Consider the following 20,489-nt stretch of genomic DNA (forward strand, 5'->3'; position numbering starts at 1 on the left):
ATCTGCTTTGTTCTTTAATTTGAGGTTCTTAGGTTATTTGGGCATGTAAGAAACACAATTCAGAAATGTTTATATCAGCAGCAATCAAACCAATCCCAACCTAGCCCCAAACAATTTTCCTACCCTTTGAGAAAAGTGGCTCTGCAGAAATTTTAATAGCACAACAACTGTAATGGTACCTGCCTCAGGAGCTAAAAGTTCTGCAGGTTGATTTCAGAGATCAAGGGAAACATTTTTGTCAGGGGTTTGGTAACGGTTAGGTCAAAGGAGTGAATTTTTTCATAATCCCATATTCCACTTTCTTGAATAACTTTCATAACACATCTAGTCTTACTTCCAAACTCAAAACAGGTGATGTGTCAGAAAACAAAATTTAACCTGGGGTTTGAATATCCAGCTGTGTGTGTGTTCTGACTTGGAAATCATTACCAGGCATTAGTAGCTTGGGAATGAGAACAGAGCTTGGGGGTTTATTAATGATAGACAAGATAGGGTGCAGATGCCTCTCCCATAGCTAAAGCAGTATTGCTTCTTTCACGGTGGCGCACATCAGCAAAATAAGTGAAAGAAACAAGAAGATAAATCTGAGGTCTGAAGTGGCTTGCAAAACACAAGGCTAATGAAATTGTAACCTGCACAGAAAGTTTCAGGTCCAGAATAAGAGAGGTGATAGCCATGTTCTATTGTGTGCTAGTCACACTGTAATTGGATATCATGTTCCTTTTAGAACACAGACTATTAAAGATGGGGTTGACACACACAGGACCCATCAGAAGAGATCCAAAAGCATAATGAGGGACTTAAACTCATCTCAGTTTAATGAAACATGAGGCGTTCAGCCTGAAAAGGTAAAGACTAAAAGAAAAGTGCGCCGTAGCTTGGTCTCTTTGAGATGCCACTATGCATCTCTTAGGAAGAAGTTCCAATGTCCTTCCAGTGTCAATTCTTCTTTGTTCCAGCCTCCACCCCTTCTTGAGTCAGGAAGAAACCCTTTCCTATGGTGTTTCTCTTACTGCTCAGTGTGTAATTTTGTTACTCTCCAACGAGTCTTGCCCTTTTCCTTTAATTGAGTAGCCTCTCTCTTTAAGCAAAGGAAAAAGAAAAAAAAACAACAACAACAGCTTGTTTGGGCTCACCCTTTCCTTACCTATTCCCTAGAGCCAGCTCTTGGTTCCCAGTGTCTACCACCAGCAGGCACCTCCATTTATGCATCTTCATCCTCTCCTAAATGTTTGCAAGCTTCCAAGCGACCCTCTCAAAGTCTAAATCCTGAAGTTTCTCATGACCATTAGTTTACAAACCCATCACCCTTTAATCAGTAACAATTATTTGTTGCAATATTTGCCATTTCAATCTAAGTGTTCTCTTCTTGACCCTTCTGGGATATGATATTGCCCTATTCATCCTCTTACCTCTTCATTCATCCAATCACTAATCACCAGTCATCAATTTACGAACTACACATGTATTTACTGAGCATGTACTCTGTCCTAGACGTAGTGCTAGGGACTGGGGATAAAACAGGCAAAGAATACAGACACAGTCCTACGAGTAAGGACCTTGTAGACTTCTCCAATTTTTTAAGTTGTTAACATTTCCCAAGGTTCCATCTCTGGTTGTTGGCTCTCTTTCTCCTCAGTGGAAGAGGTATAACATACCAACTAAAAGCCTGGCCTTTGGAATCCAGCAGCTCTGGGTGCCAGTTAATGTGACCAGTTGTCCCAGTTTGCCTAGGACTGAGGGAGTCCCTGAGATAGCTGACCTTCAGTGCTACAACTAGGAAACTTCTAGGCAAATGGGGACAAATGAATCACCTGCACCCCAGTCCCAGCCCTACAACTATTGTTTGTATGACTCTGGTAAATTTACTTAACATCGCTGAACCTTGATCCTACATTTGAAAAATGTGGATAAATAATAACTCCTGGGACAATCTGGTAATTTCAGTAAGCATGTAGTACAATGCTTATCATGTAGTAATTTCTCAAAAATGATTAGCTGTTATTGTTGTTCTTGATCATACTGTTTCTACATTTTTCCTCTCATAGTGTTCATCTTATCTCATGAATTCCCCTGTCCCATCATTTCAGGACATACTCAATTCCCCTGTCCCATCATTTCAAGACATACCAGTCCTGAGCTCTTTTTAAGCTGACACCTTCATCTGTTCACTGAGGATTTTCACTTGAATTCTATCTAAATTTTCACACAAATTCTCATGGATTTGATCAGTACATTATCCAGCCAAACCCAGAAATGCTAACACTCTAAGATCTCTCTGAGCCCTGATCAGTATATCTGGTGTTAATATTAAGTGACTAACATTAAAAGAATACAGTTTCTCGATACTCCATGGACTTGCCCTGGTCACAGACCACCTTTATAGGCTATACAAATTTAGGTGTTCTACTGCAGATGGAGAAAACAATTCCTTCTAAGTAAGAAAACAAGAGTAGAATAAAAGCAGAATAGCTTTCTAAATCAACCAAGTTGGTTTACTTTCTGCCATGAATAACTCATGCTTCTTTAACTAGTGATTAAATCTGTTTAAAATCAATGTAATTCTGACCAGTAGAGAAAATAAAAAATCTATAAATACTGAAATACTTGTATCCAAAGAGAATTTTACTGCACAGAGAGGTTATCTAGTATTGATGCCAACACCCCAGATTTATGTTTTTATATATCTGCTTATAGGTGAGAGGGTGGGTTATGGTAGAGCTTCATCTGCATCCCAGAGTAGAACAGTGATGTTTTTACAAGCTCCTAAATGCCTAACACTGAACCATACATGTTCTATTGTCATATCCATTTTATTGTATAACAAAGTTTCACCCTCAACTGAAAAGAATTTCCCTCTTGCACTTTAATTTTATATCTTTGTTATGTTACATCATATGCAGAGCTGTGGATGTACTTTTCTAACTTCCTTATTCATTCAGAAGGAATAGTCTGGTTTTATTTACCTTTGTGTGTCCCACAGCACCTTTACAGTGTCTTTCGCCTGCTATGAATTACATGCACATGTGTTACATTTGAATCTGGTTGAGCTGTGATTTAAAAAAGAACCCTTGTCCTTTGGGGACCTCTGTTTTCTCTTTGGTAAACAATAGGAATTGTATATTTTCTAAGATCTTGTCCATTTCCAGTTGGTATGATTACTTTTTACCTTTGTAGGACTGTTTGTAATTCTAGTGTTAGACTATGCGCAGGATAGAGGAGAATGGAAGAACCCAGCTTCAGGATGACAAAGAGAATTTTTAGAATTAAACAGTTTTTCCTGGACAGTCAATATTTACTGAAACATCTCTTATCTCTCTTAATGAGTGTTCACAAACAGGTGCCGAAGAGAGAAAGTAATGAAGAGAGAAACATGGTTTTTCTATCTGCTTTGAAGCCTTGGAAAATGAAGTCCTTGGTGACAAATACACATGCGGAATCCAGGTGGGGTGAAAACCAAAACTAACCCTCTATTTTGACAAATCATTCTTTCAAACAAGTTGTCAGATGAGAAATTATTTCTTCACAGAAAGGTTACAAAGTAATTTCATTTACTACCAGAAACATCCTACAACTTACAGAGAAATCAAAGGTCAAAAAAACATTGTCACTGGTACAATTCTAAAACCAGGTCTCAATCTAAACAACAAGACGGTCCGATTATAGACCCTAAGAATTCAGAGACCTTCCGTGCCTATTATTTATTGTCTCCTTCAATCACTCTTTATTTTGGCCCCTAACTTCTAGGAAGTTGTCAAAGCTCTTCCCAAAACTCTTCCTCAGTAGAAGGAGAGTTAGGACAATGACGAAGGATAACAATTTGGACAATTCTGCCAAGAAGGGCAGTGTCTACTGAAAGAACTAGCAAGCTATAAATAAATCTTAACATCATCTCGTGGTGTCTTTTCTTGGATGATCTCTTCTCTTGGATCTTCTTCCTCTCTTCATATTTCTTCTCCTAGTCAACTTAAGTAGTAAAAATAGACTTGGGGCTATCTTCTATTTTGAAGGGATATTCTCTGGAAAGATCTAGAAGGCATTTGTGGAGTCAAGGGAAAATGAAGCAAGGAATAAGAGATTTCAGCCCACTCTGCTCTAGGCTTTTAGGAGACAAGTTCTGTTTATTTTGAATTTTTTTTTTCTTTTTGTGTTTTTTACCCTAGAGAGGGGAAGTAAAACTATAAAGACCAAAACTAAGTTGGTTTCCAAGAAAAGCAAAGGAGGCCACTGACAAAGATTCTCTCTTTGAGCAAACTCCAGTCTGGCTCCTCTGAGCCCTCCTCTTGATGAGGCCTCCACCTTGGCCTATAAACACTGCAGACTCTCAGCACAAATGATTTTGTGTACCCCACCCCACCACATTAAAACATTTGAACAAACACTAGCATAGCTTCTACATGCAAGAGCGCATCCCTAAAATCAAGGCTCAAGCCCCCATAAGTGCGTGCATGGGAAGGCTCAAGGCTGCCAAAAAAACTTCCTGCTTGTTTCAGCCAACACCTGTGTGTACGGCTCCTGTGTCCCAGTCTCTTCAGAACAGCAGGGGCCTGACTCCAGCAAGGGCTGGCTAACCATCTACCTAGTAACGCAGCTTACATACTCCTCTCCATTTCTCCCGTTTGGACCATTATAAAAGTATCTTACTGTTTTCTCTGCCTACATCTCTTCAAAGAGAAGCCAGGTGAACAATCTGATCATACCACTCTAATCTCAACGATTTTTTAGCAGGAAAATGACACAGGTGGAGTTGCTTCAAGGTCATATATGTAGGGATTTGCACAAAATTAAACTTTTGTGCAATTAAATCTGTATTTTACGTATATGTGTCCCCAAACTAACTGCTTTAGTAAGTCATTTCACAACTTCTCGGCTGAGAAATTGGTACTCATCATGTGGCAGAGAAAAGACCTCTCTGTTCTTCATTTTCTCCTGTAAAATGGGGAATCACACCTAATTGGAAGGGTTGGAGCAAGACGTTAGCACATAGTAGCTGTATGATAAGGGTCATGATCAATCACCAGCTACCTGTGATGGCCTCACTTTTCTCAGAAGAGACATTCTAAATGAAAGGAATAAGAGGAGCAAAACGGCACAGGTGTGGAAAATCACAATGACCTATGTATGATAGAGGGTTTAAAAGTATGTGAGAAATATTACTGTATTTAGAGCTAAATAATATATTTATATGGCAATGTATACAGATAAATACTTATGTTAACAACATCGAGACACTGATATTATGAAGTAAGATTCACAACTTTAGTGCCTTAGCTTAGAACACAAGACCCTTTATAATCTGGTTTCCACCTCTATTTCCCAGGCTTCTTTCTTGTTGTTCCCCACCTACAATACTGTCATATGATAGCAAATACTTTATCCACCCTGGAAATTTCACCATCACTTGGACACATTTAGATCTCTTTCATGACTCTGCTCCAATCAGACTGCTACTCCTGCCTGGAATGCTTATCATGATATCTATTTTTCCCAGATAAAAAATTCCTTCTTATCCTATAGACCCAATGAAAAAAATCATATTTTCTGTGAAAGACTCCTATGTACATTGCCATCCCCACATGCCCCGACCCGAGAAAGAATTAGTAATTTTTTCCTTAGAGTCTGATTTTTATTTACTTATATATCTAATCACAGCTCAACCTCCCCCAAACCCCACCCCTTCCTCTTTCCCCATTCCAGATTGAAAGGATATTCCTCCTTGTGTGTCTAAGACTTAGCACATGGACTAGCACAGACCCCCTCAACAAATGCTCACTGAACAAGTGAATGGTGATTTTTTTGTTGACAGTGCTTTGTTTGGTTTGAGTACAATCATTTAAAATTCCCTGCTCATAAACCCAGAGGTAAATATTTCACAGCAACATGAGTAACCTCAGACTAAAACAAACAATTCAATATTTATTTCAAAGAAGTTGTAGATGCCAATCTCTGAGTTGCTGCACAGACATGATCTTTTGGCTCTAAGACATTCAAGCCAGAAGTTTCTGTAATGAAACAATTGCTTCCACTGAACTTCAAGAGGTAGGAAGCTGGCACCTACATGTAATTCAATACCAGAAAGTGCTCAGAAACTAAGAAAGGCAGGTGAACATCCCCTGAGATCAAATTGTGGATCCCCAGGTGAAAAACATTCAAGAAGTTAAATCAGGGTGGTGACTGGAAACACCAAGGCTGGATCCTGGTATTTCAATGGTGGTTTTTACATTGTTGGGGTCAGATCTGAGACCCCAGTGAACACCGTGGTTCCATTTCCTCCAAACATGCATGTAACACACATACACAAACCTGCATTGAGTTTCAGGGCATTCACGCAGCCCTCTGAAGGCTTTCAACGAACCCTCCCAGGCAATGTGGTTCTCAAACATGAGTGGGCATCAGAATCACCTAAATGGGGCTCATTATAAAACAGATCACCAGCCGAATCCCCAGACTTGCTGACTTGCTAGGTCTGGGGTGGGGTAGAGTGTTTTCATTTCCAATGACGTCCCAGGTGATGCTGACACTGGCTGATCATACTTCTAGAACCACTGCCCTAAGCTACACGGAATTGAGTTCACAGACAGTAATGTTAGGAAACTCTTTTTTAGGAATACCACACTCATTTTATTGTCACCCAGTTGGGACTGTCAACTGTTTAGGAAGGAAGTAACAAGAACAACAAGGACAATGACAAACCAAGTCATTTCAAACTTAATAAAGAAGATTTTGCATGTTACAAGCTTCAAGATCCTGTGCAGGAGGAAATCAAAGTGCCTCTATTGTTACCTGATCTTTCCAAAAAAGGCCAAGTGTGCAATGACAGGGAGGATTTAAAGGAAACCATAACTGCACAGCAAAGCACCTTTCAGGGAAACACATCAGCCTTTTTCCCAACTGCTACTCCTCCTGTGAGCCCAGGCACCGCTCCACTCGACCCTCCCATCCAGGCCATCCTCACAGCTCCCATCCCTGCTTGTTTCCTTTTCTCAGAACTCCCACTGGGCCTGTTCACACAATGCAAAATTGTCCCCCAGGGCCTCTGGAACCCTGCATCATTCCTCTTCACATCCCCAGAGCCTAAGTAAGCACCTGGCATCTAAGTACTGCTTTTGAGTTGCTGTGCCCCAGACAGCACATTACCGAGTCTTCATTTACCACACTGTAAAGGAAAGCAATCTTCCACATTATTAATAAAAAACTAGAAGTTAGGTGAGCAATATGAAGAGGAGACAACAGTCGGTTAAGCGGCTGCCTTCGGCTCAGGTCATGATCCCAGGGTCCTGGGATCGAGCCCCACATCGGGCTCCCTGCTCGGCGGGAAGCCTGCTTCTCCCTCTGCCACTCCCCCTGCTTGTGTTCCCTCTCTCGCTGTGTCTCTCTCTGTCAAATAAATAAATAAAATCTTTAAAAAAAAAAAAAAGGCGGCGCCTGGGTGGCTCAGTCGGTTAAGAGGAGACAAAAAATCCATTCCAAAGAGAAATATGTTTATCAAAAATATAAAGACTGGGACCATTTAGCTTAGGGACAAACCAGCAACACCCCAATAAGCCTTTAGGAGATCACTCGATTAGAGGACAGTAGAGTTGAATGATTTGCACTTTTAATGACCACAGTAGAAAAGAAAGTCATAGACACAAAGTCACATTCTTTACAACAAAATTCAATAATAGTATAAAAATTACAGGTACTTAAAGGACAAGTAGTGTGCTCAATAACCTTTTGTTGTAGAACTTGAAAAATACCCTCCTTTGAGGAGCTCATTGTTGAATGATACTGAATAAATGAGATTTTCTAGAAATTCCTAGACTAGGCTATTTTCCTCCTTGAGTTTTCAGTTAGTATATTCTACAGAGTGCCAAATCCACAAGATGCCTGGGAGGAAAAAAAAAAAAAGGTTTTAAGGCCAAATAAATTCAGGACACTAACCATATACAGCAAAGGCTCTGACAAGTCCTGTGGTTAATAAAACCAGGTTAATTATATTTCATTTAGAATTTCCCAAATATATTTGCTACTAAAATGCTTCTTTGAAAGATATCCCAGCATTAGTGTCTAGATCTAGACTTTGCTAAATGTTCTGCTCAAAGTCTTGCCCAGTTGGGTTTTAACTACTGATGCCAACCGTAGGGTGGGGGAAGAAAAAGCTTCGATTAGTCAAAATCACTGTTATTTCTCTCTTTATGCCAGGTAAAACCCAGACCTCTGTAAAAAATATAGGGCCTACAAAGCACAATCATGCTTCCTTAGCTCAATGCAGCTCAGTGCAAGGACAGGATACAGCAAACCACTCAGGCCTCAGGTGCTGAACAGAGTTGGAGCCAGCTTGTTCGTGTGCGCTGCTATAGCCCTTCAGGTACGCCTGCCATTTTGACTCAGGAGTTTCTGCTCCCCCTGACTACAACTGGACATCACATAGCAGTATTAGAAGCTCCCGTAGCCCTGGGCCACCTCTCAGCAGAGGAGCACATTGATGTGCTCAGGTGACTTCTCAGATGGGCACCATCCTAGATCTCTCTCTCTTTTGTTGAGATATGTCATGATCCCTGGAATACACTGGCAGGGAGTAAAATCTTAGTTTCTTCAGTACACACATGTAAAATAAGCCACATTTAAACATCAGGGACTTGATGTGTCTGTGAGCATACTATGAAGTAGAAAATGACGTGATTATCTGAATAATCATCACTTAATGTAATCCTTTCATAAGTTATCTTCAATTAGTAAGTAACTGACTGAGGCAATCGGGAGAGTAGAAAGAACATGGGCCATTTCACACGTGGCCATGCTACTTGATGTATTTCCCCTCATTTGCTACCTATTTCACAAAGGCTTTTGAAGGTCAAGTGGCACACGGTTGGCATTTGATAAATAAAAATAAGGCTTTTATATTATCATTCATGCAGCAAGACTTTAGTGGGCCACAAAGCAATATTTCGTTGCTTAATAAAAATATTAATACATGTACACAGTTCTTAGAAAAGATGTTAATGCTTTCTGGAAAAATAACTCTACCAATAAACAGCTGTGTGACCATGAGTAATTTATTGAACATCTCAGTGTGCCTCAGTTTGTCTATTATGCAGAGATCATAACCATATTTATCTGACAGAGTTGTTTTATGGATGAAGTGAGTTCGAAAACATAAAGCTTTTAGAAAATTGTCTAGAATATGAAGTAATCAAGTTAGCTACTAATAATACACGCAAACCCTCCCCCACTGCAAGTGTAATCCTCCCCATGTGATTGAGATGACTGTTCCTTGATTCTCTCTGATCACTCTTTTCCCTAATTACCTATTTTACAGCATTGACCACATAATTTTGTGGTTAATTATAACCTGTTTCTGAATGCTATTGGTTGTTACATGTATGTTGATTTTTATCTTCAACTTGGTGTTTTAAAGTCCCTATGGGATGCAAAAACAATAGTCCCTAAGACAAGGATTCTCTGCATCCTCCACACCACCCATCTTAGTGCTAAGACCACTGCAGGCTAATTTTTATGGATAGAAAACTTATAACAACATTAGTATGCTTATAGAGGGTTTCTGTACTTGTTTCTTTAAATAGCTTTCTGGTTTTCCTCCTCTTCCTTTTTGCCCATATGATCTTCGCATGGATGAGAATTTAGGTCCCCTGTTTCCCCAATCCATTAAGCACTGCTTCAAAGCACGGGTCCATAGTTGTTTTATCTGCTCTCTGGCTGACTGCAGGTGCCATTAGGAAGGTGTTTGAACATTGTCACCGAAAAGATACTAAACAGGGCCATGGAGGCCTACAGAATAGACCCTAGAGTTAGTTTGAGATCCTGTGAGAGTATTCCCCAAAATGTCTGGTTTTAGTTTCAAACTGAAGTGGAGAACAGTATATAGGTCTGTTGTGTCAGCGTAGATAGGCTGAGGGTGACCAATGAACCTCGGATTCATACCCGAGTTTGGTGCAATGCATTCTATTCTGATACCATTTTGTGAAGTATTTATCACCAAAACGGAGGAGGTGCATTTGCCTTCCCTGGGAAGTCCCCAGACTATATTCAATTTACCTTATGTGCTGATCAGCTCCAGTCTTACGTGTGTATGTACGACTGTACTTGAAAGGGGAGCAGGAAGCTTCCTGAGGGTCTGATGGGACTCACTTCTCACCTGATTTAACAAACTGTGTGTTAATGTCCACCGTCAGGCCATTCTCAGGGACCCAGAATATCACATCTATTAGAGGTTGGCAAAAGTTCTTAACCTCTCCATTCTGTGTCCTGCCCCTACCGATCCTTTTTTGTATCCATTCCATCCCCAGGTGCTGTCTGTGACTGGTCTGTCCATCTGAGCCCTATTAGTGACATGTGTCAGTGGTGTGCCATGCACCTGAGGTCCTCTGAGTCCCCAAACCACACTCCAATATACTTCATACTGTTTCTAGTTAGAAGCGTAAAGCAATTTAAACAGCTCCATGGCCAGGTGGCATCTGCCTTTGGGAAGACTCCTTAATAACAGAGAATCTATTTCCTGGCTGAAAACCAAATCTGAAGTTTCTGAAGTTCTTTAGCAACAAATAACAATTTTGAAGTCAATGAAACCTCACCAAATATTATCAAGGAAGGGTGAGGGGCTGCGTAACTGAAAATACTTTCTGTATGGGGGTGGGTGGTGGGTTCTTTATTATGTGCAAAGAGAGAAAATCCACCAAGTGTCCCAAGACTGGGGTGTATGTCTCTGTCTTAAACACCAAGACACAGACTGCGAGTCCACTGGATAAAATAATTTGCCAGGGCTCTTGATTCAGATGGAATGTAACAACTGTCCATCTGGGTCTCACTCATTCTCTCTTTGCCGTGTCTCCTTGACTTCCAGCCACCCTGCTTAAAACACCTCCTTCAACCATGGGCTCATAGCTGGCCTCCTTCTCGCCAGAAAGCATTGCAGTGCTAACATATTAAAAGCAGAAGCTTTGGGATCAAACCCGCATTACAGTCTCTGCGTGCCATTTCTCAGCTGTGGAATCTGGGACAAGTTATCTTCATCCTGGGACCTTATTTTCCTCGTCTTTGCCATGGTCACAGTGAGAGGCCTTTCCTCCCGTGGCAGTCGTGAGAACAGAATTAGGTGATGCCTGAAACTCCCCCACCCAGAGTGTGGCACACAGTGTGGGTGCTGGGTTCACGAAACGGCTAACAGCTACTGAGCACTTAAAACTCAAGTGCTGAATGCTTTTTCCCCATGTTAGCTTATTTAATCCTCACAATTACTCCACAGCAATTTAGGAGGATGGCACTTCTGTAAATTGCTTAGAGCGGTGTCTGGCACCAAGTAAGCTCTCAATAAATGTTAGCTCTTATTAGTATTACTGTTGCTGTCTTCATTTGACAGGTGAGGGATTTGAGGTGAAGTGAGGTTAAATGTTGACTATTATTATCTACAACTTGCCAGGATATTTGCATATGAGAACACTTATGTTACAAAAAATTCCACCAGCAAGTATTATTTAATCATTGTATGCTAAGGGAACTAAGCCTTAGAGAAGTTAAATATCTGGCCAAATGCCGCTCAGCTAGAAAGTGGCCGAGCTGGGATCCGATTCCAGGCCTACATACACTTGGAACCTGCGTACCCCTGCCCCCTTCCGGTATCATGCTGTCACCTGCTAAGCCTTCGTAACTCTTACCCCTTCGGGAGCATCTCCAGGTCCTAGCCCTTTTTATCTCCACTCCTAGGAGAACCAGGCACTGGGCAGTGATAGAACCCACACCATTCTTAGACCATTTCAATCTGTCCTGACCTATCAACCAGTTAAAAGTGAAATCTTCCCAAGAGATTCCAACTGAACCTTTTTTGGCTGTTTTATGTTGCTTTGCAAGCTGATGACAGTTGCAGCAGCTGTTGGGACAAGTAAATCTTTGTTGGGTTATTTCTAGTGATCAGAGAGCACACTCCAGGGTCTGGGGACCTGCCTCACACAACCAGGTCCTGTGGAGGCAGCAGTAATAGAGGCCGAGGGGCCACGTTTCATAAGAACAGCTGTATGTCATCCTTTAGGGTACCTCTATCGGGCAACATGGGTTTTACTGGGATTTGAAAATTCTGTTCAATAACAACAAGTGTTTGACCAATACAATTTAATTCAATACAAATCTAAAAAGGAAATCAAAACACCTCAACAGTACTGCAGGCTATAAAAGACTGATGAAGAAGACAAGCCTGATCTGGCAAGTTCCATAAGAGAGATGTAAATAAATGGCTATGGGGATGCATAAAAAGGAGGTTATTATTATGATGATTAATTATTATTGGAGAAAATCTATGACAGTGGTTTTCTATGATGATTCAATATTCTTTCTAATCATTTGGAGACTTTTTTTAAAAAGAAAAAAAACCAATGACTTCTAAGTCCCACAAGAGGTCAAATGAGTCAGAATCTCCAGGGTGTGTTGGCCCATCATAAGGATTTTTAAAAAGCTACTTAGGTGAATCTACTGTGAAACAGGTTTGAGAATCACTGGTTTTGGGGTGCCTGCGTGGCTTAGTCAGTTAAACGTCTGCCTTCGACTCAGGTCATGATCCCAGGATCCTGGGATCCACTGGTCTGTTGGGTTCCCTGCTCAGCAGAGTGTCTGTTTCTCCCTCTTCCTCTGCCTCTCCAGCTCACTTGTGTGCGCTCCTGCTCGCTCTCAAATAAATAAATAAAATCTTTAAAAAAAAAAAAAAAGAATCACTTGTTTAGGAAGCAGTACTTCATCAGGATTTTGACAACTGGAAATGGGGACAGAGGGATGGTCAGGGAAAAGCATACAAGTAAAGAAGTAGAGGAAAGAGAGTCTAAGGGCTTGGGAAGAGTGGAGGAAGGATTTGAGCAGGCTTGTGGATCCATGCACAGTAGAAGAGGAAGCAGAGGAAAATAAAGTCTCATTTGTAGGAACAAGATCACGGAGACAGAGGGAGGTCAAGGGAGTTTGAATCTCCTTTCCAAAATATGTAAACTTCTGCTCTTGACATATGCCATGGTTAATTATATATTTGTTCTCATTTCTAGATGACCTAGATAACTATGTCTAGATAAAAAAGTGACTGCTGGAAACTTGTATGTTACAACTGAGAATCACCGACTCAAACTACCACATCCAAACACAGAGTGCCCTCCACCTTACAGTAACAACTGGAGGTAATCACTGTCATCCTGTCTGCAAATACCCGTTGGAAAATTTTTGTGTGCACATCTCTCCTGGAATTACGAAAATACACAAGCATTTGAGGAAGAGGCAGACAGAAAGACAATCTATTAAACCTCTCAGTAATGCTGATTCTGTTTGCCTCTACCTAATACTAGTCATTTTCAATAATACGATCTTCTTTAGGAGCGAGAGGCAAATCTTAAACATTTTTCTCATGAAATAGTGAATCTTGCTTGTGTGCTGGCTTTTAGGACATCAATAACATCCAATGTTTACAGTAACTGATGAAGTCAACAGAGCAGGTGTTATTATTCCTATCTAACAAAAACTGGCATAGAGTGGCATGCAGTTGTCCTCAACGGCCACATTTTGGATTCTGACATATGCCATTCCCACTATTATTCTGGGAAAAAGCATAGCTGAGTACATGCTGCTAAAACACCTTTTAAAAGGTTTTAAAATTCCTTTAGATGTTATTTCTTTATATGTAAGCATCAGTTCAGTGATGATGTTATTTAGGGCTCATTCTGATGTGATAATTTTCAGTGCCATGAAGGTGCATTTTTATGATTCAGAATATTCCAGGTCACAAATCCCTCAAGAACAGAGACCTTACTTGATTCATATCCATATTCCCAGAAAACTTAACACAATGCTGGTGTGGTGACTGTTCTCAGTAATTTTTTTTTTTTTCTGAAAGAAAAACTCACATGATTTTGTGGTATTTAACATCTTATGTTATAATCATCATGCACACAACTAGTTATGTCAAACCAAACAGAAAATAAATCTGAGCTGATATGGTTTTGATTGTCTAGTCCTTCAAACATTTGACATACATGCATTAAATGCCCCACTTGTGCCCACAGTGCTCGAGGGGCTGGAGGCACCGTGGCAAAACATAAACAAGGTCTCTGTCCTCAATTTGTACCCTTGTGGCTGGAGACAATTACATACATGGATACATCCAGTAAATTGAGAATTTTAAAATGCTATGAAAGTTATAAAAGAGAGTGATAGAACGAAGTCACCGGAAAAGGACTACTTCAGATAAAATGGTCAGAGAGTGGCATTTGGGCTGAGAATGATATAAAGAAGACAGCCATTGTAACAAGACAGGCATTGGTGTTCCAGACAGAATAGCAAAGGTAAAAGCTCTGAAATGGGGGGGGGAGTTCACTGTTATGTTCAAGGCATGAAAAATTAAAAAGGCTAACATCTATAGGAGTGAAGTCTAAGAAGTAGGTAGAGGTAATATCACCTAAAGCCTAAGGCCACATGGAAAAGTTAGAATTTTATTTTACATTCAATGGGAAGGCATTAGAAGGTTGTAATAAGAAAATGACATGATTTGACGTATGTATCTGCTGCACCATGAAATATTCTGAACTAAGAGTACTCTCAACTACCAAAGAAAAACTGAAGAATGGCCAGATTTCTATTCTTATTAAGACCCATTCACAAAGATATTTCCAAAAGTGTGGAAATGAAGGGGCATTCAGACTCACAATTACCCTAATTAAAAATGTCACTAATAAAAACAACTCTATTGCCTTGCCAAGGAATCCAATTTGCTGTAGTTTTCCTGTGCAGACCAGGGATCAGTTCGTGGAAGAAGAAAAGTGCTTCTGCAGGGAGGGCAGGAGATCTGATCCCCCAGGCAGATCACTCAGCATGGCAGAGAAAAATCTGCAGGTGAGGTGACCATGACATCTGTCATCTTAACAGGGACATTTATGGGAGTGACAAGAACAACAGGCATAAACTGGAACTGCACTGGGTATCTGGGATGTAGAGTGACCCTTGACTTAGGCTTGAGTCTCAACTTGCATCAAACCAACTATGTGGCTGGGAACAAGGTGTCACCGTTTCTGAGACTGAATTTCTTTATTGGGCACATGAATTGGTTGCATTTTCCTCATTGACTGAACACCAATTACCCGAGGGTCTTACTGGAGAGATAGAAGAATAAAGTCCATTTCACACCCATGTTCTAGTTGGAGAGCAAATAAACTGTACAGTGGTACAAGTTTCTATGGTATAAGCCAGAGAAATATACATCAGGAGAAAACTAAAGCTAGAAGAGGACAGGAGTGATGACTCCTATGAAAACATCGAAAAATGCTTCATGGGGGCCTGGTGGAACACAAGCTGAAATTAGGAAAAAAGAACTGAAATTCCCATGGGAATCAAGATGATCAAGGAAAAGATAGGGTTATCTTTGATTCAGAGTTCTGTTCCATTCCAGCCAGAGAGGACAGCTTAGGCAAAAACATCTAAGAGTGCAAGAGCATGGCAGCTCCAGGCAGTTGTAAAATTGGTTTAACTAGGTAACCTCTAGGGTTCTTCGTGCAACAAAATGTTAAGAGTCACCCATTAAATGAGATCAAATATTGTGTTTAAAAATGAGATTTTTATTTTTAGTGCCACAGTGTAATACCACACAAGGCCAATATTCTTTCTCCATTCCTCAGTCACAATTGCCATTCTATCTATTCCTATTCACATAACATATATTTACAGAGTTGCACACATATGGAACTTCTTGGCCATATGTACAGGGAGTATCTGAAGACCCAGGATAACTATAAACCTGTCCCTAAGGTGACAAGGCACCTGAGTGGCTCAGTCAGTTAAGCATCTGGCTCTTGGCTTCCACTCAGGTCCTGATCTCAGGGACATGAGATCCAGCCCCAAGTCGGGCTCTGAACTCAGTCTGCTTGAGATTCTCTCCCTCTGCACCACCTTCCACCCCCCACAACCCCCACCCCCAGCTCACACACACACTCTCTCTCTAAAATAAATTAAACAAACAAAAGAATAGAAGAAATATAGAGCCTAGGGCAGAATGCTGAATATGCAGGAACACTGAAGATAATGGTAACTAACATTTACTGAACATTAACAGGTGTCAATACAATTAATTCTCGCAATGCTCATAACCTAAATAGCAACATTTCCATTTTACCGATGAGATACCCAGGTATGGACTAGATAAGATCTTGCCACCGGGAACCTATTTAGAAATGAAAGAGCTAGAATTTGACAGCAGGGAGTTTGGCTCCGGGATCCATGCTTTTAACAACTATACTGCATGCCTCTCAACAGGAGTGGTGGACAGTTCATGCTGTGTGCCCATTGTTCACTCATTCATCTTTACTTTGAAACAACCTCAGAGGAGAAGTTGGAAAAACACTAGGTGGATCTCAGTAGGAACCTTCAAAAAAATATATATGCAATGAGCAGAGACAATAAATTTTCAAAATCACATTCCCATTTTCTAATTCAGCAGTCTGAACCCAAGGTCAGAAGGCTTGCCCTGTAGGTCTCTCCAAATCCACATGAAGAATTTAGTTGAATTCACAGGACATGATGTAAATGGATTGGCCAAGGTTCTCATGGAAACAATGACAGGTTTGATCAGCTGTTTGCATATCATGAAAGTTGTAGGGTCTTGAAGGTGAAAAAAAAAAAACTCCATCTGCTAGCTTCCTCTGTTCAGCATTTAACAGAACCTCAAGCATAACAGTGATTAAAGAGACTTTGTAAGTAAGGATGCTGGTGGTAATAACAATAAGGTTAATGCAGCTGTATTACATTTGTGCAACAATGGAAAGCTTACAATCTTTAAATGTGTGGCATCCCATTTAATCCTAGCAACACATATATATTATTATTCCATTTTTACCCTTTCACTGATAAAGATTCAGAGAGGGGCAGTGCCTTTTGCAGTACGAGAGCTGGGATTTAACCTCAACTTTCTCATTCCACCAGTATTTCTTCTTCTCCCATTTCTGTTTCTCAAACTGTTAAAAATTTCAGCAAGCCACCATGGTTTTGCTTCAAAAGAACTAAAAGCCATGGCACACAGACCCAGGCTTTGAAACTCTTGACTGCCCCGGTTTCCATATAAAAATCCTAAAGCCCCACACTGCATAATCCCTGGCCTACTCCTTGAATTGTTGAGGGAGGAAATTTGAAAACTGATGAGTTTAACCAGTGAGCGTCATATTTTAACACTGGGAGCTGAAGAGAGTGCCAAAGCAGGCTGCCCCTCCTGCAAAGGGCCAGAAGGATGGAGGGCATGGCTAAAAGCTGCTTACCAACACAGGACTCCCCGGATAGTGAAAAGGTCCCATCGTCATGGAAACCGCTTCTGCACTCACAGCGGTACCACCCTGGCAGGTTAACGCAGCGGGAATGGTTGTGGCACTCAATGATTCCCTCTGTGCATTCATCAATATCTGCCTCAGAGAAAAACACAAGCCCACCAGGACATTAATTTCTTTTGACACTAACCTTTCAGTAAACACCTAAAACATGTTCATGTCAACAGATCAGTTAAAAGTGATTAGTCACCAAAAATGAAAGTTACAGGAAGAACCAAATCCCATTTTTTTCCAGAATTCAAACAAATGGAAAGCTAGGGATGTGTTCTCATATACTGAATAATAAATGAGAGCTGATGGTCATGAAGACATCCTAACTACAAATGTTGTGTTGGCTTCTGCATAACCGAAAAGGAAACTGAGGATGTTTGGCACACTTTTGGTATTGAGTATATACGGCTTTTCTCGGATTCATTGTTTCCAAAAAAGTAATTCCAGATATTATTTGCTGTTCTTTGAAAACATCTATGAACGAATAAGCTCAAGAAACTCTGGCTCAAATAGTGTTGAACTGATTTTTTTATACTGCCCTATCAAAGAGACTTATCATATTCATACCCCCTGCAAAACTTAGGGAGGAGAATAATAATATGCTGTTTCCCAAATTTATTTGGCTGAAGGATGGACCAGTCCTGTGAGACTGTTTTGGGGAGCATAGGTGGGGAACTACTGTTCCAATTCGTTTCAAGCTTAAGGACTTGATTTATGATTAGTCATTCAGAGATCCTCATTCTTTAGTCATTCCTTTTTTTTTTAAATTATGTTCAATTAGCCAACATGTAGTACATCATTAGTTTTCGATGCAGTGTTCAATGATTCATTAGTTGCGTATAACACCCAGTCCTCATCACAACATGTGCCCTCCTTAATACGCTCTTCAGTCATTCCTGATGAAAGGTCATATTCTGGGCTTTGCTCTAGGATCTGACTTTTTTTAACATAAGCAAATGCTTAGATCACGCACAGATTCTCTAGCCCAAAGGCTTGCCTCTGAGCTCAAGGAGTTGACACCACTGCAGAAAGACAAGCTATCAATTGTTATGCCAGGGTCAGCTCATTCTTATAGATCTCTCCATGCAATTGTTTCTTGGAATATAGCCATTGTTGGCTAGAAATCTTTTACTAGGTCTCCTGGAAATATCTGAACTATGCCAGTCTTCTACAAATAGAAATCTAATTAATATTGGGATATAACACATAATGAATAAAACACATTTTGGAGTCTTCTTCAGCAGTGCCCTGCTGTAGGCATTGGAGCAGGGGCAATCAGCTACCAGTTGTGCTATTACCTTGACATGTCCTAAGGTGTGCACAGGGCTGTGAATGTAGTTTGCAACCTGTCAGTCTCATCTTGTGGCATTCCAGCCAAGTAAGGAGCGAACAATTGTAGCTCTTTATACTGGGCAAATCCAGCTTTTTTCTTTTCTTTTTTTCTTTTTTTTTCTTTCTTTTCTTTTCTGCCAACTGCCATCTTCTTCCTTTATTTTTAATTTTTTTATTATGTTCAATTAGCCAACATATAGTACATCTTTAGTTTTTGATGTAGTGCTCAACAATTCATTAGTTGCATATAACAACCAGTGCTCATCTGTCCTCCTTAATACCCATTATCCGGATACCTCTTCCCCCAACCCCCCTCCCTTCTGTAACCCTCAGTTTGTTTCCCAGAGTCTGGAGTCTCTCATGGTTTGTCTCCCTCTCTGATTTCTTGCCATTCAGTTTTCCTTCCCTTCCCCTATGGTCCTCTGTGCTATTCCTTATATTCCACATATGAGTGAAACCATATGATAATTGTCTTTCACTGACTGACTTATTTCACTTAGCATAATACCCTCCAGTTCCATCCATGTCAATGCAAGTGGTAGGTATTCATCCTTTCCGATGGCTGAGTAATATTCCATTGTATTATGAACCACGTCTTCTTTATCCGTTCATCTGTTGAAGGATATCTCAGCTCCTTCCACAGTTTGGCTATTGTGGACATTGCTGCTATGAACATTGGGGTGCATGTGCCCTTCTTTTCATTATGTCTGTATCTTTGGGGTAAATACCTAGTAGTGCAATTGCTGGGTCGTAGAGTAGCTCTATTTTTAATGTCTTGAGGAACATCCATACTGTTTTCCAGAGTGGCTGTACCAGCTTGCATTCCCACCAACGGTGTAAGAGGGTTGCCCTTTCTCCACATCCTCACCAACATTTGTTGTTCCCTGTCTTATTAATTTTAGACATTCTAACTGGTGTAAGGTAGTATCTCATTGTGGTTTCTTCCTTTATGACTTATTATCATTCAGCCCATATAATTCTTTGACACATAGCATCCCTTAGTTTTTATTAAGTTTTTATTTAAGTTTTTAATTTTAATTCCAGTATAGTTAGCATACAACATTATTAGTTTCATGTGTACAGTAGAGCGATTCAACAATTCTATACATGACTCAGTGCTCATCAGGATAAGTATACTATTTAATCCCTATCACCTATTTAACCCATCCCCCCATCCATACTAATAACCATCAGTTTATTTTTTATTTTTTATTTTTTTTTAAAGATTTTTATTTATTTATTTGACAGAGAGAGAGACAGCGAGAGAGGTAACACAAGCAAGGGGAGTGTGAGAGGGAGAAGCAGGCTTCCCGCGGAGCGAGGAGCCCGATGCGGGGCTCGATCCCGGGACCCTGGGATCATGACCTGAGCCGAAGGCAGACGCTTAACGACTGAGCCACCCAGGCGCCCCCATCAGTTTATTTTTTATAGTTAAGAATCTGTTTCTTGGTTTGTCTATTTTTTTGCTTGCTCACTTATGTTTCTTAAACTCCACATATGAGTGAAATCATATGGTATTTGTCTTTCTCTGACTTATTTTGCTTAGCATTATATTCTCTAGCTCCAACCATGTCATTGCGTATGGCAAGATATCATTCTTTTATGGCTGAATAATATTCCATTGTATATATATATATATATATATATATATACCACATCTTCTTTGTTCACTCATCCATCAGTGTATACTTGGGCTATTTCCAACATTTGACTATGGTAAATAATGCTGCCATAAACATAGGGGTGTATGTATCCCTTCAAATTAGTGCTTTTGTATTTGGGGGGTAAATACATAGTAGAGTGATTACTGGATCAGAAGGTAGTTCTATTTTTAATTTT

The 20,489-nt window shown here is 40.3% G+C and overlaps 1 protein-coding gene across 3 annotated transcripts in view; it reads right to left on the reverse strand.

Annotated features, from left to right (window-relative positions):
• Positions 1 to 20,489, reverse strand: part of NELL1 (neural EGFL like 1) — a 792,671-nt gene that overhangs the window by 24,319 nt on the left and 747,863 nt on the right. For 2 of the 3 annotated variants that reach the window (XM_078058301.1, XM_078058300.1), the window contains one exon: positions 17,262 to 17,402. The exons of the other annotated variant lie outside the window; for it this stretch is intronic. In XM_078058301.1, the coding sequence (XP_077914427.1) occupies positions 17,262 to 17,402 (141 nt within the window). The remainder of the gene's footprint in view (positions 1 to 17,261; positions 17,403 to 20,489) is intronic. 3 annotated transcript variants of the gene reach the window in all.

The sequence above is a fragment of the Halichoerus grypus genome, chromosome 11, assembly GCF_964656455.1.
Source record: "Halichoerus grypus chromosome 11, mHalGry1.hap1.1, whole genome shotgun sequence".
Lineage (NCBI taxonomy): Eukaryota > Metazoa > Chordata > Mammalia > Carnivora > Phocidae > Halichoerus > Halichoerus grypus.